The sequence below is a fragment of the Falco biarmicus genome, chromosome 14, assembly GCF_023638135.1.
Source record: "Falco biarmicus isolate bFalBia1 chromosome 14, bFalBia1.pri, whole genome shotgun sequence".
Classification (NCBI taxonomy): domain Eukaryota; kingdom Metazoa; phylum Chordata; class Aves; order Falconiformes; family Falconidae; genus Falco; species Falco biarmicus.
The window spans coordinates 2272966-2300882 of record NC_079301.1 but is presented as its reverse complement, the minus strand read 5'-3'; the positions used below and the strand labels follow the sequence as shown (position 1 = coordinate 2300882).

The 27917-nt window shown below is 38.6% G+C and overlaps 1 protein-coding gene across 1 annotated transcript in view; it reads left to right on the top strand.

Moving 5' to 3' along the window:
* BRWD3 (bromodomain and WD repeat domain containing 3) overlaps positions 1-27917 on the top strand; it is a 58750-nt gene that overhangs the window by 8452 nt on the left and 22381 nt on the right. Inside the window, exons 5-18 of the mRNA XM_056359406.1 lie at positions 918-1068; positions 3501-3599; positions 10690-10850; positions 12679-12900; positions 14535-14635; positions 15355-15425; positions 16607-16707; positions 18514-18554; positions 22744-22848; positions 23794-23947; positions 24740-24874; positions 25704-25832; positions 26241-26466; positions 27161-27331. Coding sequence (XP_056215381.1) covers positions 918-1068; positions 3501-3599; positions 10690-10850; positions 12679-12900; positions 14535-14635; positions 15355-15425; positions 16607-16707; positions 18514-18554; positions 22744-22848; positions 23794-23947; positions 24740-24874; positions 25704-25832; positions 26241-26466; positions 27161-27331 — 1867 coding nt within the window. The remainder of the gene's footprint in view (positions 1-917; positions 1069-3500; positions 3600-10689; positions 10851-12678; positions 12901-14534; positions 14636-15354; positions 15426-16606; positions 16708-18513; positions 18555-22743; positions 22849-23793; positions 23948-24739; positions 24875-25703; positions 25833-26240; positions 26467-27160; positions 27332-27917) is intronic.

Below are 27917 nucleotides of genomic sequence, written 5' to 3'. Positions count from 1 at the left end.
AGGCACACACCTGCTGTTATTTCTTTAGAGTGAGCACTGTTCTGGCCCTTTCCGATCAGCTTTAGTATTATTTGGCATTAGTTTGTGGCTTGGTAAAACAAAAACCCTAGTTTCCGTTGTCAATCACAGGTACTTAAAGAGCTGAGTGACCTGTTACTACTGATCTTTAAAAAGGACATGGGATGTAGCTATATGTCCTGTGTTGAAGGAGCTAAATAAGCTCCAATGTTGAGTTTTTGCTGCCAGCTAGAAAATACGGTAGAAGTCAGGCAAGTGCAGGACATTCTGGATAATGAGGTAGAATTTATTTGCTATTTGAACAGACTGTTGGAAAAAACCCCATTGTCTCTCCATAGAAAACAGTCTCTGTGTAAAGGGAAAAAAGAAGAATGTTTTCCCCGACATGACAAATTAGGAGCCTACATGTGTGGGTCTTAAAGACGTCTACTCCCAGTGGCTGAAAGCAGGAGACTGGGTATTGCTTTTAGGATAATGTTTAGGGTTATTTGCTTTAGTATGTGTGCTTCTTAGAGTAATATGAATGTCTGACAAGGATTTTTCAGCTAAAGAAGAGATGTGAAAAGAATGAACTGAAGGGTAAAAAAGGCTTCTTTTTTAGGCAGTACTTTGGTCAGAGTACTGCCCTGGGAGCTGAGTTTCAGGAGGTTTTGTTTGTTGTTAAGGGACATCCTAAATTAAAAGTGTAGCTACCACCACCTAGAATTTTGGGTCTGACTTTTTGAGCACTCCATGTCACTTTAAAAGACATCTTTGGTATAATTAATTTTGAGAGTTTTTTCAGGGGTTTTAGACTTGATTTCAGTAACTTCAACACCTGGATATGAACCACGCAAAGAAGTGCCAGTAGAAGCAAAAATAAAACAGTTTTCATACATCTGCATTGTTTATATGTTTAGGTGGCTGTCAATGCACACATCCCTCCGGATTATCTTCTTAGGATCTGTGAGAGACTTGGACCCCTTTTAGACAAAGAAATCCCACAAAGTGTCCTAGGTGTGCAGACATTGCTAGGTGTCGGGCGCCAGTCTCTACTAAGAGCAGCAAAAGGTAAGATTCTCAATTTAGCTGTGACTGGATTTTATTTTAATGGTCAAAACCCTTTTTGTTTTGATTGATATTGTGGTATCTGTGTGTGTTTGCATGAACCCTGGTTTTATCTCCTATGCTTGTCAGCTTTCTTGTTGTAGTCTTGCTAAAATGTAGTTATTGCTGGCCCTGTTACGTATGTGTTTCTTTGGTTGAAAATGCCATCTTAAGCAGCTCTCGCCTACAGTTGCCTGATCTTGTTGCTTGCTTACTCTACCTCCCCTCCCCAGCATATTGGACTGGTGTTTAAATGATGTGATGAACTAGATTAGAGATTTGATCTGTCTGGAGAATAGCCATTTTTTTTGTATACTTATGCCTGTGTCTAAAATAACCCAACAGTCTATATATTTTGCTGGGCTATTTTTCAGACTGATTTGTTCCATTTGTTCCATTATTTCATTCCCTGGCTGTGCAGACAGGTGTGTCAGCTTGAAGGGCAGGGTGGCATTTGGGGCAGCATTTAGAGAGTGGGAGAAGGTGAGACTGATTCTTCGGTGATAATTCCTGCTTGTCCTTGTTTAAAGTAATTTGAATGAAAGCCCTCATTCCTTTCATGAATAGAGCACCAGTCCTGTTGCTTTTGAAAAACTGCTCTGCTTGAGATAACGATCCTGAGAGCACAGTTCTGAGTTATAACTAAACAGATCTGAGAGCCATCTGCTATTGAAAAGAGTGATTCCTTCGTTCTCTCCTCGCTCCATGCCCCTGTCACTTCCCTGTAGGAGCCAGAACTTACTTGATCCTGTGATGTGCTGATTCAGAGAGCTAAAATGTTGCAAAATTTGTTATTGCTGTTGTAGTGAATTAAATTAGCTCATGGAAGGATCAGAGTGCTGGACGTGACACAGGCAGCAGGAGCATCACTCTGGGAGAGAAGGAGGGATGGGCGAGCAGGACCTTCCTGTTTCACCGGCAGCTGAGCATTTAATTTACTGCATCCTGTGAAGTCACACTGTGATGCTAACAAGAACGGTAGCATTATGCTACACCTGGAGGGGTGTGCTGTTTGCAAACAGATTTCCTTACCTAAAGTTTTGGGACCGAGTCTTGTTAATTTCAGGTTTGCAGGGAGGCCTGCAGAGAAAGTTCCTTCATTTCACATTGTTTCCATCTTACAAGAAAACAACAACAAAATGTAAAGAGAAAATAAACATTTTTGTGCAGGGAGAGGAAGTTTCTTAGGTGAATGAATTAAGGCGCAGACGCTAGATGAATCACTGAAAGAGGAAGTGATTAATTTTTTTATCCAAATTTTTTGCAAAGACATTTCTACTAGAAATATTTTTGCAAAGAGATTTCTACTAGATTTATGGTGGGGTTTTTTTCCTCTTCAGAAAAAGCTGCTGTGACATTGCAGCATTTGGTGTGTAAACCACACTCGCTAGTATGAAACAGCATAGTTTTTTCAAAGTTGACATACATGCATTTCCACTCCCCTTAGTTGTGTATCAGTATGAAGTTTCCATTTACTGTTAGTATTTATAGCTATTTTGATCTATTTTAGAAAGTGTGAGTGCAGTTTTTAATGTGTGTCATTGTAATACTCTGTGGTACAGTTTGAGTTTTAATCAGAAGGTGCTCTCGGGAGTCTCTGAGTCATATAAGCTTGTGCATTTCATATTCAGAGATCTAAATGGTGATACACAGATCCACCAATCTGTGGCACTGTCCTGTTTCAGTACTTACTCACTGTGGAAGCTCATTTCTCTCCTTCCAGATGGCCAGAAATGGAAGAAGTCCAGGTTTAATTTCTGAGGCGCTCTGAACAGTCTCAGAAAAATCGCTATTGTTCTAGAGAGAAGGCTCTCTGAGGCCAGTTGGCAGCAGATAGCTGGAGAGTCTTTAAAGAAAACAGTCTTCATTTTAGAAACAATGGTTTTTTTGGGGGGTGGGGTGCAGAGGACAATCTGAAAGGAGGGCGTATTGCCACCAATTGCAGGAAAACAGATTTGTTGGGGGGAAAAAAGTAACTTCTCCCCCTTTCAGGGAGAAAATGTGTGCATGTATGTGTATTCTCAAATGTACAGTTCATAAGCAGAGGTTCTGTATCTGTTGGGATTGCAGAAGGACTAGAAACACATGAAAGTTCAGTCCTGCCTTATACAAAGTGCACGTACCTTTTTCATTCTCTTTTTCTTTCCGTCAATTTAGACTCCCTCCTCACCAAAATGAAGCAAAAATAAGCTGAAACCTTTACATTCATATTGCTTAGGAAATATAAATCAGAGTAGCAATCTTCAAGTTTTAGTTTTTTAACAAACTAAAAAGACAAATCTTATTTTGGGGTGCTGGGAGTAGTGCTTGATGCTCTTGATACTAAGAAGAATAGGTCAGTTAGACCTGGTTTGGCTGATTGTTTCACTAATCCACTGTTAATCTTGCCGGTACAGACTTCAGACATACGCTATGGAAAGGATCTGCGTTTGCAGCTCTTCACAGAGGCCGGCCTCCCGAACTACCTGTAAATTATGGAAAACCACCAAATGTGGGTGAGTTCTGAAACATGCATAAGGTTTTTTTTTTTTTTATTCTCTGTGCTTTTATTACTGCTCCAGCTGAAAGTTACTCTTATTGACTGAAACACTACTATGGGTTTGCATTAATGGCTTTTTTGACATTTCAGCATGAATTAGTCTAAAAAAGGTTTCTCACTGACAATAGAATAACCCTTTTGGTATTATTCAGGCTTGGATCTCCCATAATGTGCATACACGTGTTAAAACATTGTGGCCACATTGAAAAGCTTTGCATGTCAACCTCCTGTTTGGTGTGCAACACACTGGACTATTTTTTTTATGCTATACCTACATAATCTATACATATGCTTATAAAATTGAATTGGCATGGTCACAGGAGCATGTAGACAATCTTTTCATTCAGGAATCTTAGCCAGAACAAAGCGCCTGGCTCTCAGGGAACTTTTTGGACTCAAGAATTCATTTTAGTTCAATTATAACAAAAACCAGACTGCTTGCAACATTCCTCTCCAAAAAGGAAATAATCACCAAACCAACATTTGTGTTACTTCAGTTTCAGTTGTCCACACAGTTAGATAAAGGACTTGTATAAAACTCCGATATATGCAGGCATTCAACTTATGTATCATCACAGAGCTACTCTGTTCTGCTTAAACTGAAAAGTATTTTCCTTGTATGGTTTGAACTTTACCTGTTTTTATAGCAAACAAAATTTATTCTTGCAGGCATAAATACAAGTCCAGTTGGTCATTACTTGTTTCTCATGAGGGTATTTTATCTGTATTTACCATGTTAGTGTTTGTGCAAATGTACAAACTTTTCCTGGTTTGTTAGGGAATCCATTCACCTATGTTTCTCCCATCCCTTTGGATAAGTTGGGATGGTGATGGCAGTCTTCTGTTTCTACCACGTCTGTTCCTCTGTTTGTGCTTCCGCACTCTCTCATTACTAAAAATTAATTATTGTCAGACACGAAAGTGACAAAGCCTGGGCTGCTTGTGGTTGAAATTGATAGCACGCTTTGCATAAGGTCTGTGGTGGTGTGGCAGCAGTGTGATGGAATAGCAAAATTAATTATAGGACTTCGGTGTAACAAAAAAAATGGCTATTTGCCTGGAACTAGTGCATTAGTACTTTTCCTGCTTTTGTCAGATAATTTATGAGTCATGCTGTGGACATTAAAAAAAAGAAAACTATTTCCATATATTGGTATGGTTACTTTGGTACATATCTATGAATTTATTCTTTTAGTCTGGTTCTGCAGTTGATTGTTAGCATTTGGGCAGATGGATTGCTAATAGTCTAGATTACAGATTTATTGCACACACGCAACTTTAGTTGTCTTTCTATAAGGACTGCTGAATCAATTCTTTCATAAGAGGAGAATCAGACCATGTTTTTGAACTATATGTATTAATGAATCATACTAGCAGATTGGACTTCAGCATTTGTCATGCTTTCATGACAAAGGTCTGCACTGCTTCCTTGGTGACTATTTAGTGACTTAGAGAACAGAGTGATTTATGGGTTTTGATGCTTTCCTATGAATTGTTTTTTAAAAAATGCAAAGGTGTTATATGGAAAATGGTCTTTTATAGCCAGGAATTAATTTTTGTAAGTATTGGTTCCTGGAAGAATACAGTCCTCCTTGGTGTATATACATAAACTACTAGTAAGAGAGGAAAATATGTATAAAGATGAAAAACAGAAATTGGCTATACTTAAGCTATATCAGAGGCAGGAGTTTGGTTTTGGGATTCCCCATTGTTGATGCTGAAGTGGAAGTCACAAAATTCTTCTGCGTATTATTTGTGCAAAATAGGTGGTATTTTCTGGTGAGTAGTGACAGCTGCAGATGCAACATGTGTGTGTTTGTTTTAAAATACAGGACGAAGAAGTATGCCCAACCTCTTTAATATTATGGTGTAATTGTGTATTCCTGTACTGTGCTGGCTTAGTCAGATTTGAGTTTTCTGGAATTACTTGCCAAAGTAGTTGGGCTGAAGTAATAGACACCCATAATAATGTGAGTACATGAGTGAGATGAAATGATTGTGCAATTGCCTGCACAAACTGGTAAATAAGGTATAGAACTAGCAGCTGAAAGTATTCTTATATGGTTTCCCTTCCACTGAGAAAGATGTAAGCTTGCCACCATAAGTGTGCTTTTCTGCTGCGAGAACGGATTCGCCTGTGTTTGGCCTCCCAGTTTGAAGAGTCGGTAGCTGTTGTGGTTTGCCTTTCCATCTGGTTGGGGTTGGGATCAGACCTTGTGATCTGTGCTCCAGAATAAAAGGTCATGCACAGGGGAACTGGAACAAGAAATTAGTATTACCTTTTCCTAGTATGTTTGTCCAGAGCCGGGAATCTTCTGGGTGCGGAGTCTCTGAGAAAGCACTGACCTGTGGAAGTCGCTCTCAGGAACGTGTTGTTTGTGCTTGTTGAGCCTTGGAGGTCTGTGGTAATCTGCTGGGGGAGGAGAGGAGGGGAAAATGCTGTCATAGCTTTCTGCTGCTGACAGGATAGCGTGGTGAATCCAGTGAGGATGGTCCTTTAGGCCATTTCTTTGCAGGTTTTGCAGCAGTGTTACGTTTAGGACTTCATTTGTGCTCTTCCAGTCAGAAAAATGAAAGATTGGTCATACAGTACCTGAGCAATGGGAGTTACTTGCATATGATAAACCTGCTTTTGAATGCTACTTTGGTTTTGTCAGGACTTTTTTTTTTTTTTTTTCAGGCAACACAAATCAGGTTAGAAAGAAGGTTGTTTTCCCTCTGGAGTTGATTACTAGATCTATTCTAACCTAAGTATGAAAATCTTTATGGGGGTAGCTGTTGTTAGTGAAAATAACACAAAATTTGGAACCAGAAAGTTCGTAGCATAGTCTCAATGACCAAGCAGTTCAGCTGTATGGAAATTTACAGTCAAGGTGATCCAGCTACCTTCGGCCTGCCAAATAGCAGTGCTCTGGATGAGGCCAGAAATCGATGATGTTTCTCTGCTGTAAATGAGTTCCATGAGGTCAGCAGCTATGAAAGCTGGAACACTTTGTTCTTTCAGTGCTTTTACTGGGTCTAGCTGTCTTTGTGGCTGCACATCCACTCTTTGAGAAGGTATTTTGCATCTGTGAGCCAACTGTGTTTATTTCCCAGTGTTCTTATGAAATCCAGACTTGTGTATCTTCTGCACACTGCAAGCAGTACCCAATCTTCATGCCTGATCGGGCCCTGCAATGAGGTCACAGCTTACTCACCACATGTCCTAGCCATGTAAAATGTTATGTCCTCGTTATGAAGTTACAGTGCTCATTTCAGAGGGTAAAATAGTATGATGTGAAGTCATCACCTTTTTAAAACAACTGTTTGTACCAGTATTCTGTTTTCTACTTTTGTTTGCAAAAGGTGGAGTCAGGCAAGGGTTTGTAGGGAGAAGAATTCAAGCAGTTTGGAAACTGCTGCAGGTAGGTGACTTTGTCCTTGCTGAAATGTTTTAATTCCTTCTGAAGTTGTGAATTAACATTGAAATTTAATGTCTGATGATTGGTTTTTTAGTTTTTTTTTCACCGATGAGTCACTGTTTCAGGGTTTTGGTTTTATCCTTCAGAGGTGAGCTTTCTTGCAAAGGATTTTATGTTTGTGCTGTTATCTCTAGTAGACTGGGTTGTGATTTAAGAATTAGTGTTGTACAGCATATGTGACTCCTCTGCCCCCTGCGACTGTGCCCGTGCTTGTGCTAAGGGCTGTAATTTTCCTGAAGGTATGATCTTCAAGGACCAAGGACTGTCAGAAAGGAACAGAAAAATGCATGCATTTTACAACATCACCCTCAGTTAGTACTACAGGTTGGTGGTTCAGGGAGACACTGGTGGATGTCTGTAAGCCAGGGCTTTCCCCAGCATGGCAGGAGATGGCTGGGAGTGCTCAGGGTTGCTCCCAGCACAGGCTAAGAGAGAGGAAAGCCACCTCTCACAGCAGCATCACGGGCATCCCTGTGCCTAGGTAGCAGTCACTTCAGCAGCTAGAAGTGAGGAACTTCATCTGAGAAGACGGCCCTTCTGTTTGTGGACAAAACCAACTTAGTTTTCTTAACAAGAAAACTAGATATGCTGCTCACTTTGTGTGTGAAACATCAGTGCAATTCTGAAAGTTTTTCCTGCCAGGGAATAGTGAGGGGGTAGACTTGGCAGCTGTTATGCCCAGTATGGCATGAAGCTAATTAGATAGGTTGCTAAAAGTTTTTAGGGCTACTGTGTTGCTAATCCTCTGTGTGGGAATCAGTTGTGGGGGTTTTTTTTTTTGGGGGGTGGGGTGGGTTGTTTTTAATGCTTTTAGGCCTTATGAGTACAGTAACTTCATTGTACTGAAGAAAGCAAACTTCATGAGGATTTTTGTCATGTGTGGGTAATTCCCTATTTAGATACTGTGTATTAATCTTCTACAAAAAAATATGAGAACTGGAATTTGGGATGATTTTTTTGTTTTGTGAGTGTTCTTTACTTTGCAGTTCCTTTGAAGGCAGTGGTAGTTTATAAAGTGTAGGACAAAAATCCCAATCACAGCTTTATGTGTGTGGCATACGTTTCTGGTGTATACCCTAAGTATTTTTATAATGAGGATCGGATACATTGGATACTTGCTACATTTTGTTCAAAAATGCTGTTGCTTTGATAAAGATGGTACTCCTTATGGCCCAACAATAGTTCTGTATTTCTCTGAAACTTGTGATTGAAGCATTTCGTAAGCAGTGCTTTTTTATTTTTTAATTATCCATGGAAGATTGAGGAGTATTGTCCCCATTGTGCAAACAGGGAAACAGACACAGAAAAAAGTGAAATTACTTTCACATCCTCTGAAGCTGATCTGATTGCAAGTCTGGGAATCAACCGGAAAAAGTTAGGTGCCAAGTGCCAAATGCAAGGCTGTATGAGTTAGGAGCCGGACTATTCGTTATACCTTTTAGCGTTTCCTTCATGTGATTTACAACAAATGGCAGTGGTAAATTTTCAGAAGGATTGCACGGGAGCACTGTAGTACACAGAAGGTATTGCGCTTATTGGGAATATTTTGAAATGTGAGTGTATCTTTTTGATTCACACAGGTCTCTGTGCGGTTAAAAAAACGTTGGAAGTAATTTGAAATTGTTTAAAGGCAGATACACTGTTACTATGTATTTAAATGGTTTAAGCATTGAAAGAAAGGCACAGTAGAATTACTATATTGCTAAATGACTCCATCTCTGTGTTGGCGTAACAGTGTCCACAGTGTGGGGGAAGGGGAGCCTTAATATTTTTAAGAACTTAGCTTTTAAGCTGGCATACTTAAATAGTAAATAAAGTAATGTGTAGGTAAACCTGATAGTACCTTGCTACAGCATTTATCAGTATGGGATCTCTATGCCCTCCTATAAGACGTGGGGGAAAAGGGCTAAAAATTTAATTTTTACTTTGCTAGGGGAGACAGTTTTATTTAATAGTTCCTTTATAATATCAGGTATCAACTGAATAGTAGGTAGATAGTAAATAACTCTGGGTTAGTGTGTTTTGCTTTTTTAGTACAGCTGAATATGTGTTTTTACATGAAAAACAAATATTGACTGAAGGTGAGGTCACACTGGGAGCCTGATGACTTTTGCAAGCATCTACACCTTTTGTGCAAGTTTGGTTTGGTTTTTTTCCTGTCTTATGTAGTGTTTCAGTTGCACTGAGTGATGAAAACTAGTCCAAATTTCAGAGCATAAAACTGAGAAATGAAAGTACTTTCTATAAATCTGGAAACAATTTATTTTACTTGTCTGTTTATCTCACTGCTTGTGTATAAATACTTCAATCTTACACATTTATAGAAGTGTTATGGGTTAGTAACCCTTTGAAACGATGCTTTTTGACTTTGATTTTTTTTTAACATATTCCATTATCTATTTTTGCATTGATAGGCAATGATATGATGATACAATTAAGAAAATGGGTCAGATTCTTCACTATACTTTTAAACTTAAAAGGCACTAGAGAGCTTCATGCCCCTCCTGTGAAACGCTGCCTACTTCAATGTGCAGTAGACGAGATAAGGGGTTTCTTCAGGGAGCCTGCTATCGCAAGGACTCAACAAAGCCCACCAAGGCAGTGGTGTTAGATCTTTTAAGTGCCATTGAAAACAACTCTTAAAACTTTAAAATCAAAAGTTCAAATGGTATAAATCAGGATAGGTAAAATTCAGTACTCAAAATGATCTCAAATTATGCATCAAATCAAATATTAGAATTAGGATCTTTCTGTATTCTACAGCTATAATGTTCTTCATTTTGTGGTGGGTCCCAGCGAAGGCACATACATGCCTGCTCTGCTTTCCTAGTAGTGGAAAAATTTGTATTTATCAACAGTGAAACTGCTAACTGCTTTTTTTACGTGATGTTTCTGTGCATTTAGATTTCAGGCTGTTCTTGTAGAGGACTATTGGATACAGCAATATGAAATACTTTGTTGCAGTTTTTTCTGGTGTCTGCTGTTCTTCTGACTGGGGCTTTTTCCACCATTGCCACGTATTTCTTATTCATCAATTACATTGCCACAGAAATGCAATGATGTTGCTGCTGTTGCTTATAATGAGGGACGTTTTGTGATGAACATGTGGAAGACCGTTGACCCTCACATCTGATCTGGAACCCATTCCTAAGAAAGATTTTTATCACAGAGAAAGCTTTTTAAATTATTATCCTCTAAAAATAAATTGGTTGTAATTTATATTAGTAGCATATAATTTCCTTAAAGCAAGTTTTCTAAATCAATATAGAATAAATGTATCTGTTGCCTGTTCATGAATTGGTCATAGGAATAAATTCCAGTTGTGGTGGGGACTTTTAATTTTGCTTTAATTCTTGTTAAGAAAGCAGGTGTGGTATGTAGTGTGCTAGGTATTGAAAGGCTTCATCAGGAGTGGACTTACTTTTTACAAGACTGTACAGAATGTTCTCATAAGGTGGAAGAAGTTCAGATTTATGGGTTATAATAATAAAGTTGTTAACAAACATTATATTTGATTTAATATTTACTTACAGTTCTGGACAAAATTCATGTCTGTCTACTTTTTGTTTTGTTTTTCTTTTCCAGTAAATATAATTTCAGCCAGGCAATTAACAGGATGTGGACGTTTCAGCCACTTATTCCCAACATCCACCTACCAACACATGAAGATGCATAAAAGGATTTTGGGGCATCTGTCATCTGTTTATTGTATAGCCTTTGATCGCAGTGGAAGAAGAATTTTTACAGTAAGTTTAAAAGTTGTACTTTTCTTGGAAAATTGCTTTGCTTGGTTTGATTTCTTTATTTTTTGAGTCCCTCAACAGCCTCTTAGTTACTGGTTGAGATGCAGATACGGCTTCCAGAAAAAGAACGGAAGAACAATCTTGAAATGTATGGAAACCCAATCTCTTTCTATGCAAATTTTCGCTTTTCACTTGACTTGGTATTTTAAAATCACTCACAGATCCGGTAGGCTGGAACTTAGCCAGCTATTTGCTTCCCCATGTAGAACCTTATAGCAGAGTTGTTCCGGTCCAGAGCTTGCAACTCTCACTTGAAACACGCGCTCGTTTTTCTTTGTTTATCATCTTTCTTACTGAATGGCACCTGCAGTATTCTGGGATTTGGAATTAATTTGCGTGCTGTTTGCTGGGATAAATCTTAATGCTTTTTCAAAACCTACATTTTACCTTTGGGTAACCTTGGAAATGCTGGCAATCCTTTCCTTACATTTCAGTAAAAATTTGATGATAATAGAAGACCTCAATTACTTCATTTGCGATTTACTTCTCTACCAAATTCACTTTCTAGAATCTGTAGTATGCCAGTGAATATATGAATATTATTTGAAGTTTTTCTCCAGAATATATTAACATACATTTCTGTGATACTGCCCTTGCTTTTTGTTGTGCATATTTAAAAAATAACGTTTTTTTCAAAATAACGATGCATCTTTTAACTGTTCATGTTAATCCCTGTCTTGTCTTACCTTTGCCCTTGTCTCTTATCAATGACGTTCAAGAACAGATTACCTGGCTGGCTAATTGATGTCTTTGTGATCTTGGTAACTTCTCCACTCATTATAAATTGGTCAAATAAAGATGCTAAGATAATTACTCTGGGTCATAGTGAGAGCCTTTCTGTTCTTGTTTACACCATAAAGAATTTTTTCTCATGCGTAGTTACATGAAGAACTCAAAGTGGTTTGTATTCAAATTTAGCTGCAGTCAATAAAATGTAATTTTAAGTCAAATGATGTTGCAATTGCAGTTAGTTTAATTGTGTTATGTTTCTGAATATATAGTGGCAATTCTTGCCACTAGTATTAGTATTCTCTTCAGTATCTGAATAGTGGAAAGGTCTGTGAACTGTGTAAAAATTCTTGGCAATATTGGGATTGAGTATGAAATTCTGTAGCTGCTACTATAGGTAAAAGTATTTCACCGTGATCTGCGTTGGATATGCTTTTGAGTTGTGTCCTGTCCTGAACTGCAATCTCACTAACATAGTATTTGGGTTGCATGATGTTGCACAGTTTGCCTGTTTGAGTGGTCCAACTTTCTTCTGTTAACAGAAATGGAACCTCGTGGTACAGCTGCCTTGCAGCTCCAGGAGCACAGCAGAGGCTCTGGGGCCCCTCAGATGCTTAAGTGCTCTTTTTCCTTAGAGCTTAAGACTTACGATCACTTTGATTTTACTGCTGGCTTGATCTGGCTCACACGGATGAATATATCTTTTGGTAGTATGTAATGAAACATTTTATGTTCTTAAATTTACCTTAATTATTACTGAACTGTACTGAGAGGAGTTTCATTAGCAGTGGTAATCATATCTTGGTATGAAACATAAGACAGTGGTTTCTGTTTTATAAACTTATAAATCCTTGACCCCACAAGATGATCCCCAAACTCTGATAGCTGTGCCTGTCTGGAATCCCAGTGAAGTTGTTCTGGCAGATTCATGGCACAACAGTGTTTTAGATACCTGTTCATCTACAGTGTGCCTGTGTATTATGTACACACAATGCATGTTTATTATTTTACATAATCTTTGGAAATTTTTGTGTGGTATTAGGGGTCAGATGACTGTTTGGTCAAAATCTGGGCTACAGATGATGGGCGCCTGCTCTCAACGTTGCGAGGACACTCGGCTGAAATTTCTGACATGGCTGTTAACTACGAGAACACGCTGCTTGCTGCAGGCAGTTGTGATAAAGTAGTCCGAGTGTGGTGTCTTCGAACCTGTGCCCCAGTTGCAGTGCTGCAGGGCCATTCAGCTTCCATTACTTCCATACAGGTAAGGAATGAATTGGTTTTTTCCTAAACCCTTGAATTAAAATGGTAATAAGAGGTGTGGATTAGCAATCAGGGATAAAGCTTCTTTTCATCTCTGTTTGGCAGCATAGATTTGCCCTAACTCAAGAGTGTTGTTTCCAGGCAAACTCACTCCTGTGCAGTGGCCAACTACGGCCTGCAGGGATGATCCTGCTTCTTCTGTCTGCCTCTAGCTATGTGATCTTATTGCTGCTTCCTTTGACCCAGCAGATGCAGGGTCACTGAGAGCACCAGATCAGCTAGCTGAGCCAGGGAGACATGGTGGCGTCTTTGGTGGTAGTCCTTGTACAGCAACTGGTCCAGCAGTTGTGTGTTCATAGAGAACAATTATTTTTCAGAAGAATACTGTCAGCTAAAAATCCTGATGCCACATTTCTTACTTGCTCCGTTATCTTAGCCTGTGCTGTAAGGAGCTGTTCTGGATATTGTAGCGTATGTAGATGCTGCAGCAGCCACTGTCCAGCACAGATCAGGGTTTGCAGAGAATCTGTGCTTGTGCCCGTGCAGTTTCAGTTGTGTGGCAAGTGCCCAGTGAACAATAGCAGAGGGAAAAAAAAGCCGCAGCTTCCAGCACTCAGTTCTCTTGTGGTGGCACAGTCAATAATGGCTAGTAATTTGCAGTTTATTTGCTTTAAAAAACCTTGCAACTGCTAGGCAGAAATCTCCAACAAAAAAAAAAAATTACAGGATAAAAAAGACAGTCCCTGCAATTTGGCAGGGTTTGCACACATTGGGGAGAATGAGTGGGGATGTTTGGCTCAGAATCCCTCTCTTCTGGAGCCTTGCTGCCTTTGCTGCATCACTGTCTTCTCCATCATGCCAACAGGCCTGGGGAGTCTCATTTCTCCCCCTCTTGCCTACGCTTCCAATTTTGTCTGATTTCAACTGTCTTGCAAGCTACTTACTTCAAGGTGATTGTTTTGGAACCATATTTTACATCCTGGTTTTGTGTTTTGTATATTATTTGATTGCATATATATACGTTCCTCCCAAGCTTTTTGTAAAACTCTAGTAATTTAGAAAATAATCAGTCATGGCTTTTTGAGGAAACTGTGCTTTATTCCTTTATCAAATTACCAGCTAGCAGAGGATTAAAGGTATTGCTGCAGTTATGAAATTAATTGCTGCAGTTATGAGAGACTTTAGAATGAAAATCTTTCCTACTCCTTAAGAGAGGCAGAGGAGAGGTTCGTGAAGAGGGGAGGGAGTGGGGGTCCTACGGTGCTTCGTTTGCCTTGGATGCAGGAACCGTTTTTGTCTTTGTTACCATGTTTGATCCGTTTCTGTCCTAGGAAGAAGTATTTCCTCGTCTTGTTGACCCATTAAAAGTGTCTAGGCTTGTTTCATTTCTCCAATTTATCAACTTTTGTGTGGTAGAGACAAAGACTTGCTAGTCATAATGTAGGTGTTTTCATTTTCTCAGCTTTATTTTTATGGAAGTTCAGCTTTTCTACTTACCCCTGATAATGCTCTCTGTACTTCCTGGGGAGAAAGCTAATATGTTTGTGAAAAAGATTCTTGCCAATGTCCATTTACAGGTTTCCAGCATGTAAGGGGAGAAATTAGCTGGTTTAACTGTTACAACTTTATTTTTAGTTCTCTCCAGCAAGGAAAGGAACAACACGATACCTCACTTCTACTGGTGCTGACGGAACAATCTGTTTCTGGCAGTGGCATGCTAACACCATGAAATTTAAGTAAGCCTGTTTAGATAATTATAATTATCTTAAATAAAGGATGAATTTATTTTGAGTTTTAGCATGCAGAGGAATGCTGAGATAATTAAATAAGGGCGTGTTCTTTCTCAACAAACAAGTTTCTTGGAAAACATTCTTCCGTAGCTGTGCTGGTGCATCACTGTGCACAAGTGCCATAGCAGTGTGTGGGGCAGGGAGCGCTTTCTTGTGTGCTGGGGAGTCTGTGGCATTGCAGCCCAGAGCGGGGGCAGAGATCAGGGCTATTCTTTCTGTGTTTTGTGCTTGGCAAGCCAGTGCTGTGGAAGAACTTTCAGCTTTTATGTTTAGGACTAAATCCTTGTCCAAAATGTACAGGCAGAAGAAATTATTTGCTTGTAATCGGAAGACAACACATACGTAGATGACATCAAACCCATACTTAATAGGGAGTAAATGCTATGAGACTAATGGTTTGCCAGGTTCTGTTTTAAATAGATTGGAATTGGTGAGTATCATGCTAAATAAGTTATATAGTCTCTTCAATTTAGAAAACGATGGTTTTCTTACTAAACTAAGGAAGAAAATCATTGAAATGAAAAATGATTTCTAGCAAGCTTAGGTAAGAATTAAAAGAGATTTAGGATGGGCATAGTCACCTTAACCTGCTGAGCTGTATATTCTTGTTGAATGGCATCACAATAAAGTAATGAAAAGTAAAAATGTTGTGTTGTTGCATATAGGGATCGCCCCGTAAAATTTGCAGAGAGGTCCAGGCCAGGTGTTCAGATATCTTGTTCATCTTTCAGTTCCGGTACGTATGCATTGTAAGTTGGCTGAGAGTAATTTATGAACTAAATTCCTTTGGTGAGAGGACTGTTACTTCTTTTTAAATACAAATGGTATTAAATCCTTTTTCAGTTTAATTATAACACTGTCAAATTGTGATTGTTTAAAATTTTACATGCTAAACATCTGCCTCAAACTGCTTTTTCTCTTTTTTTTTTTTCTATAATTTAAGCTAAAATGCCTTGACCATTTCCAAGAAAGACTGTGCTTTCAGTCTATTGTTTTGCACACCAGAGATTTTTCTTTGCAATATTCTTTTAAGGTTTTACCTTGTAAGGTTTTTGAGTGAAAAGTTCACGAAATCTGGCAGACAGGTGGCCTCTGTTCAAAGGTTATACTTTTGCTAATCTTGCAAATTTGGCTAAGCTCCAGGAGCATCAGTTCAGTGTGTTTGAAAATATCAGCTTAATAGACATCCTTTGCTGCAGCTTGGAATTCTCAAAAATAGCAATTTTCACAAACAAAATTATGTTATTTCTCATTAATTTTTGCTGTCTGCAATTGAGAGCTATTCTAGAGCTGTGTGAGCTTTGCCTACGTTCCTTTTTTAAACCCAGAAATCCTGAATGACTAGAACCATTTACTGCATTTCAGTGCAGTAAACTACACAATAGTGCCCTTTTTGTGCAATATTGTAAACAGAACAAACATTATAAGAAAATAGGTTAATCACTCCCAAGTCAGCAATAATTTCTCTGATATATGTCAAATAGATATTGAAGATGCACTTAAATATTTTATTTGATGTTTACTGGTGAGAATATGAAACTATTCCCCATTTAATTTTCCACATAGACTGAAGTAGCACACTGTGGTAATTTCTGAGGGAAAGCAGAATAGTTTGTTGGACGGATGTTGTAACTTGCAATATTCTTTTCCTTTGGTCAGAAAGATTTGCAGCTGGAAAATATTGTAGAGCTCACAGTTACGCTAAAGCTGATAAGGTCTGAGAAAATACAGATCAAAGAAGCAGCTGTCAGAGTTAACCTCTTTGTTCAGGATGTATGCTTTGATGACATTGACATTTTCTGTTTAAAACTCTAGTTTGCTGTTTTGACAATAAGGCGGTATTTAAATTTGAAGTAATTAAAATAAGTTATTCCTTTAGACGGCTTTTCTTCTCACAGAAAACACTGTCTTTCTTAGGTGGCATGTTCATTGCAACAGGTAGTACTGACCACGTGATAAGAATTTATTATTTGGGCTCAGAATCTCCAGAGAAAATGGCTGAGTTAGAATCTCATACGGTAAGAGACAAATCAGAAAGCAAATCTCGTTTTTTCCCCGCTTTACCTTATTTCAGGAACTTGGGTTTTGTACATCCTATTTGATTTCTTTTCTGTCTGTAGAGTTTAGTTGGCTCTCAACGCTGTGGTATTTAAATGCCTGGAAATTTGTGGTATGTTTATTTTTAAATTCCTCTGAGGCAGGAGATGTGTGCAAAATATGTTTTATGTATTTCATTCCCTCACAAAACTGAGGAACTAGGTGATTTTTCCATATTCTAGAAGAAAGTCTGTTGTAATGAGGAATTAAAGCAGTTTTCATGCACAATGTAGTTTTTCCTACTAAATTTACTGTTGAGTATTTAACTTCAGTTTGTGACCGCAAATCCACATAACAAGTAAAAACAAAGTAATTCTGGTTTTAGAGTGTGCAGTCAAACTTTGGATCATGGTAATTTAATTTAGAGAATAAAGCAAGCTTAAAAGCATCCTTTCTCAAGTAATGCAGAAGGGTTCTCATAAAAATTCAAGCTTTTAAAAATATCTCTACGATGACTTTCAGTGTTAGTTTTCAAGTTCGTCTTGATAGCTTTTATTAAAACGGATGAATGTCTCAGTTTTAATGAAACCCCTTTAAGAAGCATTGCTAAACCAGCATCAAATCTTTCTTCGTTTCTTAGTTGTTACCAAGAGCAGGTGATGATTGCATTATTTATTATGTGTGTGGTAAACAATATATGAGAAAGGCAAGCTTATAGCAACACTGATAGGGCTGTCACTTGTGAGGAGTTTGGAGCATTTATCTTTGAACCTTAATAGCCCAACTGCCACCTTAACAATATTTTATGGATCAAGGCTGAGGTTTAAATTGATTCACTGAACTTCGGTGGGAGTCATGGGTCTCACATTCAAGTCCCAGAGCTCCAAGCCAACAAATCTAACAAGCACTTTGCTCACAAGAGTTAGATGTTTTCTATATTCAGCAGTTCAGGTTTGGAAGAAACTGTAATTCCTTTAATTTTTTACAGTCTGCTTTTCTTAATACTACAGAGTGCTGTCAGCCCACCCTTGAAAAAAATCCCAAATTGGACACTTGGTTATCAGGAGCTAGAGACATCAGTGGGAGTAAAGATAGCAAGTGCATGTAGCCAACACAAGTATAGAGCAAATAAAAAAAAAAAAAAAAGCAAAACCATGTCTGAAATGCAACATTTGTTTCTCAACAATTTAAAAGTGGAAATAAAGCCAAGGTTTGAATTTTTTTGGATGAAATATTTTGATGTGCTTTAATGTTAGGTCTAAAAATTGCAAACCTGCTGTGGTTATTTATTTGGTGAAGTTGTTCTTTCTCAATCTTGTTGAGTGCTGTACCTACTAGGCCTTGTGAGCTCCTGGGGTTCCTTATTCTTGCTAATCCTGTGGAGTCTAAAAGGTGCCAAGTTTTCCAGGCAGAGCTTACCCTGGGGTGTGTATGGTCCTGTGGCACTAGGCAGGAGGACTGCACACAGGCTGTTGCAGCTTTTTGCTCCTGAACATTAAGTGTCAGGGAGACTGAGTCAGAAATTGTTTCTGTCTCTGAGATACTTCTGGAGAAACCAAAAAATATTACCCATCTGAAGTTTTCTCTTTCAGTGTTTACCACAATACATCTGGGGAAATTTAAACTTCAAATATGACTTTTCTTCTTGAATTTGTAAGAATGTGTGTTGCTGGAGATGTATGGGAGGATGTAATTTGCTAAATAGAAGCTCATCATTAAGTTCTTTTTGGATGAGTGTTTCTGTTTACAGAGCACTTACTACTATTTTTTTCCTTCCTCCTATTTAGGACAAAGTGGTGGCAGTCCAGTTCTGTAACAATGGTGACAGGTGAGTGGCTGTCCTGGGATTTTGACATGAGAAATATAATATTTAATTTTCCAAATAACGTGTCAGACAAAATTTGGTGCAGCCAGAAGACTGCACATGGGCTCCGATTAATCTTAGCCAAATTATTGAAAGTGTCTTGTAGGATGCGTGTCATGTCCAGGAGCTTGGGCTTCTTGTCCTCAGCTGCAACAACAAAAACATTCTGTAACTATGCTTTTGCTTTGTATGTATTTAAACAGCAAGCTGGAAACCAAATTTTGCATCCTTGTTGTGTAAGAGTGTCTTACTTCACAGGTAGCCTTGTTAAGTATGGAAGGGGTTACTTCTGGAGTAAGAGCATTATAATAAATGTAGTTCTAAGCAGAAGTTAGAACTGTCACACATAGACAGATGGTCAGACAAGCAAGTCTGCAAGGACCTGTGGTCTGATCTTCATTAAAGGATCCTCTCTTGCAAGGTGATTTTACTTGATAAGATGGCAGTAACATCTGAGTATATTAATTGTTTATAATAGGATCAGGGATGTGGTTTCTCAATTACTTTTCTTTTTTAAAAAATTTTTTTAAACTAGAATATAATGTTAAATATGGGGGTGGAAAAAAGCTTGTTGCCTTTATCATTTCAGTCCTGTTAAAGCAAGATGAAAAATAAGCCCATACACCTATTTACTTATCTGTTTGGCTCTTGTTTGAGTTAGTGGCTTCTGGTCATCCTTTTTTCTGGGGCTGCAGGAAGCACAGGGATAGCATGGTCACTGTACCACATGTCTGTTCACCAGTGCTCGCGGCCAAGTTAGAGGCAAAGGAGAGGCCAAGTCACCAATGACAGTAGCACTTTTGGTAGCTGTTTCATTCAAAGGAGATACATTTCCCTTTTTTCTGTACTGGGTCGCAGATGAAGAGGCCACTATACTACTGTATCAACTGCTTTTGCTCTGTGCTCTTGGTAGTAAGTAGTGTGGGAATGTGACACTGACTTCCAAAGAAGTTTCAAAGAATGCTCTTAGATTGGCATCCAAGCAGTGCTGTCTGTACTGACTGAGAGGATGCACAAACTTGGTGCAGTTGTTCATGAAAAGAAGATAAACGTGAAAGGGGAAACAAGACTTGGGGTTTTCAGAACTGAAATGGAAGGAAATCAAAGAAATAATGGCATCTAAATGACAAGTATGATGCATGATGAGAACAAGGGACTGCAGAACTACCTTTTATCTTTGGGTTTGTTGTTTGGGTTTTTTTTCCCATTACTCCACTGTGCTCTTATTTATGATCTGTATGAGAATCACCTTGAAGCTGATAGTGTTGTTGATAGATTATGTATATGTTTGGGGTTTTTTGTTAAAATATACTTCTCTTGCGTATGTTATTGGTATCATTTATACCAGCTGGGGAACAGAAAGCAGCCAATGATGAGCATAACTTGAAAACATTTTCCAAATATATGATATTGCTGGTATGATGCTGAAACACAAGGCCATCCACCCTTAACTGTCTGTCTCATTTAATTCCTTGGTGAATGATTTCTTCTGCCAGTCCCTCTCTGGGCACATTGAATAAGCAAGTTGTCTCTTCTGGTGCTCGGAATTCTGAAAAATATAGGAAGAGTGTTTGTTTTCATAAACACACTCAAAATTCTTAGGAGCTCAACTTCTGTGAGGTTCTCGAGTGATAAACATGATATTTTGAATAACAAAGCCCTCGTCCCTCATCTTGTATTTTTGTAACTCTGAAATTGCCCCAAAAAATCAACTACTAAAAAGCTGGTTTATTTCCAAGGTGGAATAAGCAAAGAACAGCTCTTCAGTGGGATGCAAAGGTAAAGTTGATCCTCACATCCCAAATTTGGATCCAGTTTACTTAGTAGATAAAATTCCTCTGCTTAATTTGTCTGCATTTGAGATTAAAACTTTCCTTTAGACATGTTCTCCTCATTACAATTGTTTGGCATTTTGCAAGGATTTGGATGTTTTATGTAATACTTCAGTAGTGTCCTACCATGTTTGTGTGGTGTCTCCTTGCAACCCACCATCTTTAGTCTTCACTGAGTCGCTGGTATGTCTGGATAGCTTAACATCACCAAGTGTCATATTAAATAGGCTAATCTTAACATTTCCTGGAGTGAAGACTGTATGAGTCTTGTGTTTGTTTATGTGACTAACGATGGGCTATAGTACTTACTTTGATTGGTTTCTGGAACTAAGTGTGTGGGACAGTTACTCTAAACACACACCACCTACTCCAAACACTTGCTGCCACCTGTCCAGAACCAGTTAGAGAGACACGGTCTTAAGACATTTGGGTCTTCATGATCATTTAATTGGTCAGCTTTATAATTCATAATAATGTACTTATCTCTGACAACATACCTGGCAAATATGTGAATTTCTAGGCTCATATATGAACTTCCAGTTAATTAGTTTAGGTTATAGTGGTAACCCTGTGGTCTTAAAATTTACAAAGTCAAGCATTCCACCTGCAGAGCTTTCAGTTTTTAAAACTGTGAAGTCAGGATGCTGTCTCTTACATAAGAATTAAAGCCGGGATGCTCATGATGAAATGTATGAAGGTGCCTATAGGCACGATTTTGTGTCAAACTTCTGCAGCACAGCTGTGTTGGAGGGTGGTGTGACAAGCTTTGTTTAGTGATCAACACCTTAATGTAAATGGTTTTATGCCAGCTTTTGCTCATATTCCTTATTTTGCTTGGCAGGAGGTTTAAGGGATGTGTTCAGGCAGGAGCCTTCCAAGGAAAACTGTAGTTTTGCCAGTGGAACTGCACCTGTACTTGGAGATCTTTGTCTTGTAAAATTATGTGGGAATGTACTGGTATAATTGTACTAACAATTCCTTCCAAGCAATGTGAGAGCACAGGTCTCAGTGGGGGTATTAGGTCACATAGTGGCTGAAAATTATACGCTGTAGTGATGCTTTTAATGGAAAAGTGATAGCTTTTTATTGTAGTATAAAGAAGTCAAATAAAAAGAAAATAAGCTTGTCACAAGCATTTTTAAACACTTTTTCATGATGAAAAAATTCAGATCAGGGGAACTGAAAAGGTGAAACAATCACTTAATAAAATAAAATCAAATAGGCTTGCCTTTTACATGTAATTTTGTATATAAATGGAATATACTTGTGAAGGTGTTGGCCATCCTGTGAAAATGTATTACTTGAGGAGCTTTTTTCGGATTTCTCAACAAAAACGATTTCTGTGATGTTGATAGCCAAAGCATTATGATGCAGTTAAATGCATTTGCTGGATGCTTGATTTTTTTAAACACAGAGAAGTTCAAAAATGGAAATACTTGTGTTCAACTTCACAGGCAGGGCTACCTACTTGTGTTCAGTTTGGGTACTTCCCTATTCTGTCTTTACCCTCTCCATAAGTTAATGTATTATAATTTATGCTAGACTCCTGGCATGCAGTTTCTTTTTCTTTGCTGCCACTATGAACTGCTCAAGGGATTTGCTGATGTCATTAAAAAGGGAATGTGCAGCTTGTATGAATTACGACATTGAAGTCATTCCAAGGCCATCTGCTAGCTGTAGCCAAATGTAATTAATGTTGTGGGATATAAACTCTTCTGTACCATACAATATCTGATATGAAAATTGTAACCTCACTGTCTTTTAATTATATTTTCTAGATCAGGGATGCACAAATATAAAGAATAAGTGTTGAAAAAAGATTAAATACATTCTGGCTTCTGTGCTGGTGTGAATGGGTGTGCTCTTGGCTTGCCAGCGTTTTGTAGCTGCCTGTTTCCTGTGGCAGTAGTTCATGGATATTTTATGAGTTGTTAAACACGCCTGTGTGTGGGCATACATAGAGTAAGACAAGCATATATATATATATATATATAAAAGTATACACTTCCAAGTATATATATATATATACTTGCGTACATGTGCGTGTGTGCATGTTTGTGGCAGAATAACGTAAAAGTAAGTGCTTGTAGCGACCTTTCCAAAAGTGAATGACAGTACTCTGCCAAGCTCCTAAATATTCTTGCCGCAGGATTTAGCTTTCCCCCACTGTTCCTGAGGATGGAAAATGCCATAGCAAAGCTACTGAATAGTGAGAAAATAAGGTCCTAAGATGAGCATGTGGGTATTAGACCAAAAGAGCAGCTGTGACTTACCTTTATTCAGAATTTAATGATTCTCTTTTTTTCTTTTTTTTCCCATAGCTTAAGATTTGTCAGTGGAAGCAGAGATGGAACAGCAAGAATATGGCACTATCAGCAGCAAGATTGGAAGAGTGTGGTCCTGGATATGGCTACTAAAATGACAGGGTAAAACAAACCGAAATAGAGCATACTTCATAGCTACATTTACATGCAAGCCAAAATCTTCCATCATATTGAAAACAAATTTATTTACTTCCATTTTAATTTCAGTGCATGTTTCTTTTTGTATTCAAAATGCCATGGCTCTATCTATTAAGTTACACAGTTAATTTGCTCCCCTCCCCAAATATTAATACATTGGCAGTTCCCTACTCTAATGGTTGCAGAATATTTAGTATTTTACATACAAAATAAGAATGTCAGAGTTCCTCTCACAGAAAGTGGGTTTAGTAGAACCTTATTGATCATATGTTGATATGCTAATATATGTATCCAGTATGTTTCTCAACATTGAATTTTTCCTTAAGTTTTTGAGTAAGAGGTGAGACACAGTGATTTGATTCTCAGGTTCAGTTAGGGGTTTGAGTTTTTCTTTCTGAGATCTTCAAGTGACTTTTCTAAGTGGCCTTGTAATTGAATATGCACAACAACAAAAAGCAGAAATGGAGAAATCAATTAGGCATTCTGCTTCGCAGAGTTCTTCATATTTCATATGGTTACATTTTTAGTAAGTTAGCTGTCAGAGTGTGATTTGGATTCATTTAGCAGGTTCTTGCTCATTGTAGAGTTTACTCATATTGATGACTGAAAAATGCCTTGTAGGAAAAAACTAAATAGAACTGAGTAGCTTGAAATAAAGAATTGGAGTAGGTGAGGACGAATGCTTAAGGAGAAGAGAAACTTGTCCTCTTTAAGGAAATAAAACTATAAATCTTAGTGGTACTGAATATTTTCTGTATCGTTTTTACCACTGCAGAAGCCATCCTTCATTAGCCGGTAGTCACAGTGATGGCAGCTGTGCTTTCCCTAATTTCTTACTGAATTAGCACTGTTAAATCTTTCTGTATGTAGTTGCTGATCTGTTTCTTCTTAAATTAATGATTTCCTTAGAAACAATGTAGCATCTGGGGAAGACAAGGTGACTAAACTGAAGGTTACTATGGTGGCTTGGGATAGATACGATGCTACTGTCATCACTGCAGTCAACAATTTCCTTCTCAAAGTGTGGAACTCATCCACAGGGCAGCTTCTTCATAGCTTATCTGTGAGTAAATCTGTGGCTAATCCCAAATGGTTATAGTTCAGCTCTGAAATTGATTTGAGGCTAAACTGCATCATCACCAGCAACAGGACATGGGGAAACAGAATGAAGCTGTGTCAGGGGAAGTTCAGACTGGACATTAGGAAAAGGTTCTTCACCGAGAGGGTGGTTGGTCACTGGTACAGGCTCCTCAAGGAAGTGGTCACAGCACCAAGCCTGTCAGAATTCAAGGAACACCTGGAAAACACTCTTCATATGATTTAGGTTTAGTTAGTCCTGCGAGGAGCAGGGAGCTGGACTTGATGATCCTGATGGGTCCCTTCCTACTTAAGATATTCTGTGATTCTATGATCATTCTCCTTGACAAGGAGTGCTTTGTCTTGAAGTATGCCACCTGTCTTACACTTATTGGGAGGAGTATGTATCATGGCAAAAGGAGCTGATGACCAGAATGCTGCTAGACCCTGGTGATTGCTGGCTGACAAGAGAGCCCTTGGAAAGCCACCATTTGTGCCCAGATTGGAGAGTTGCAACTGTCCTTGCTTGCTGATTTCTCCTTCCTCCCCATCCCTCTCCATCTCAGCTGTGCTGAGCTGCAGTCTCACAAAGTGGGCAGTGATAATGCCAAGCCTCTGACAGAACTGTTGACTAAGTACAGTTCTAGTCTAAGATCCAGTAAATTGAGCTGTCGTGAATGGCTACCTGAACTGAGATGTCCTCACACTAAATACTAATGTGTTTGGAGCTATTACATGGAGAAATACTGCTTTCTTTTTCACCCTGCTTTCATTGCAGGGTCACGATGATGAAGTTTTTGTTCTGGAGGCCCATCCGTTTGACCAAAGGATTGTACTTTCAGCGGGTCACGATGGAAATATTTTTGTTTGGGATATAGACAAAGGAACAAAAATTCGCAATTACTTTAACATGGTAAGAATGACCAGGGAAGGGTGTGTTGTTTGGGCGTTGGTTTTTTTTGTCACATTTGTGTAAAACTAATCTTGAGGCAAAAGCAGATTTCATTATATACCTATTGTGACCAATGTTACAATGGGATTGGGTGGAAAACTCCTACATATTAAAAAGGAAACTCTGTACCCTTCAGTAACCAATACCAAAGTATGGGTTTGCATATTGTAAGTGTGGCAGCAAATCTTTCATGGGATCTGTTACATCTGAATATTATTTATGTGCATGGTTATACCATACAGTAACTCCCAAGGTAGAGCAATGAAAGCCCCTAAGCCTGTGTGTTGCAGCACAATGCTGTGGTCTCGGAAGCAGTGCGATGGGCTTTGTGCTGCGTTTGGTTTAATATGCCCGGTGCCAGGCTTGTTGGTTTGGTTCCAGTGCTGAGCAAATGCAGCTGTACTGCTTCAGGACCTGAGCTAGCCTCCTGGCACTTGGGGCTGTGAGACCTGCTTGTACGGAGCCGATACATGTCTGAGAAATTTGGTGCAAGCTTGCCCTATATCTTCCATTAACATAAAGTGTAGACTTCTAGGTGATTGTTTTAGAACATACATTAGAAGTTGTACTGAAATTTCAGAACAGAGAAAATGCAAGGTTTTACTGCATTGTTCAGTTTAGCTTTGATAATTAAGTAGAAAAAAATGTAAGTGTAAATTGGTTTTGAGGGAGATGAGAAATGGCACAGAATTAGGATTAAATACTTGTTGGATCACAGGTAAAATTTTTGTAAGAATGCTCTTATAGGGAACGCATGATTGTGAAAGGAATGCTCTGTGGTTCTATACAGATTGAGGGCCAAGGCCATGGAGCTGTTTTTGATTGCAAGTTCTCACCAGATGGACAGCATTTTGCCTGCACAGACTCTCATGGACATCTGCTACTATTTGGTTTTGGATGCAATAAATATTATGAAAAGGTGCGTTGAATAAATGTTAAACTCTTCTGTGTCTTGACCTGATTTTGTCTTAGAAGTATTGGTGTTAGAGTTTATTCCGTTGCACTGCTCCAGACAAAACAGTAATTAGATCAAGAAGCAATTGCTGTTTGCCTAAATCAAAAAGACTTACACAGGAGAATCTCTAGACAAGGGAACAAAACATTAACTTCTATCTATTCACCTCTGTTGGCATATTTTACTATTGAATTTTTGCATCAGGCCTTGGTAATAAAACACATTTGTTGTAGGAATCTGTTCTCTGTCATAACATTTCTTCTGTTGATCCTAAGTGTAGGAGTTGTGGTTTATGGGTGTGGGAGCCATTCCAGAGCAGCAAGACAGCTGCAAATGGCCATTGATTTATTTATTAAATTGCTTTTCTTGCAGATTCCAGATCAGATGTTCTTCCATACGGACTACCGACCACTGATCCGTGATGCAAATAACTATGTGTTGGATGAACAGACTCAACAGGCTCCACATCTTATGCCTCCTCCATTCTTGGTGGATGTTGATGGAAATCCTCATCCCACGAGATTCCAGCGGCTGGTACCAGGGAGGGAAAATTGCAAGGATGAGCAACTTATTCCTCAGCTGGGATATGTAGCTAATGGTATGCTGCCTAAAACTCACGCGTAATACATGTATTGCACAGTACTGAGTACCAGCTCAGTAGGATGGTACTATAATATTTGTTTGTTTCAGTTGTCTTCTGAAACTGGTGCTTTAAATTCAGTATAGAGATAGAGGAGGAGGTAGGGTGGCTTTATGGCTTAAAGGAATTGCATGGAATCAACTTGACTGGAGGCAAGACATGGAGACAGCGGTATTCCAAAATGTGTGGGCTTCTACCACGCATATGGCAGCATGCTTGAAGAATTGTCCTGTTAACCTCGGTGTAACTGTGTGTGTGATTAAGAAAGCAGGAAGGCAAGAAAGACATTGAAAAAACAGCTTTTGTTTTTTAAAACAGGTTGGGTTTTTCTTGTAGATAGAAACATTTGCAAAATGCTGGTTTCCAGAAGAGGTCTTCCATTATTACCTATTGAAGCTTAATTTCTTTCTGCTGTTTCTAAGGACTTGTGTTTATATTTCACGTGTGGTTTGTAATTTTAGGTTTTTATTGTAACTTCTTTTTTAAACTTTGCCTCCATTTATAGCATGAGAGCAGAAGGCCAGCCTGGTGATCAGATGTTTTGCAGAGTGGATAAACAGTTGTGCACAATTCTAAATTTGATTGTTTCTGTGTGTTTAGTAAAACAGAAATTAATCATTTTATAAGCAGCTGTGGCTTTGTTCTTGTCAAGGTGATGGTGAAGTAGTTGAACAAGTCATTGGGCAGCAAACTAATGACCAGGATGAGAGTATCCTTGATGGAATGATCAGAGAGCTACAGCGGGAACAAGATCTGAGACTAATTAATGAAGGAGAAACTCTTCCAAACCCTCCACTCAATAGATCCCACTCTGTTAACGGAGGTAAGTGTCCCTTCATTGCCTCTGACATTTCTTTCAGTAAGGTACTAATCAAACGGTGTTAATGTAAACTCTGAGACTGGGTCTTTGAGGATGCTTTTATTTCTTGTTATACACATTGTTAACCTTTGTGGTGCAGCTGGATGTTCTGCTGATGCTAGCAGAGAAATTAAAGGTTTAAGGTGCTGCTGAGGGCAGGCAATGCTATAACTGGGCTGTATCTGATTACCTAGAACTGTTACACATCATTGTTCCTGTTATAAGCCTTTTCTAAAAAATAAAGTTCGCTGTATTGTCTTGATGTCAGTCACTGCAGAGATGATACTTTGTAACTGCATCATGTCAGCATATAATTAGAGAATGTCAATGGAATACAATGTTGTGACAGGCTAATGGCTTCCTGTCGCAGCATAAATGCTAAGGCTGAGCATCAGTGTTTATAAAATAAACATGTCTACTCTGTCTTAGTGTTTCCTTAGAAAGCTTGAGATTATTCTCCTGGCAAGTGTTCTGCTACTGTGATTTTATTTTTAATACACAAACTGATTAAAAATTTAAAACAAACTCAATCAGATGTGAACAGCTGACT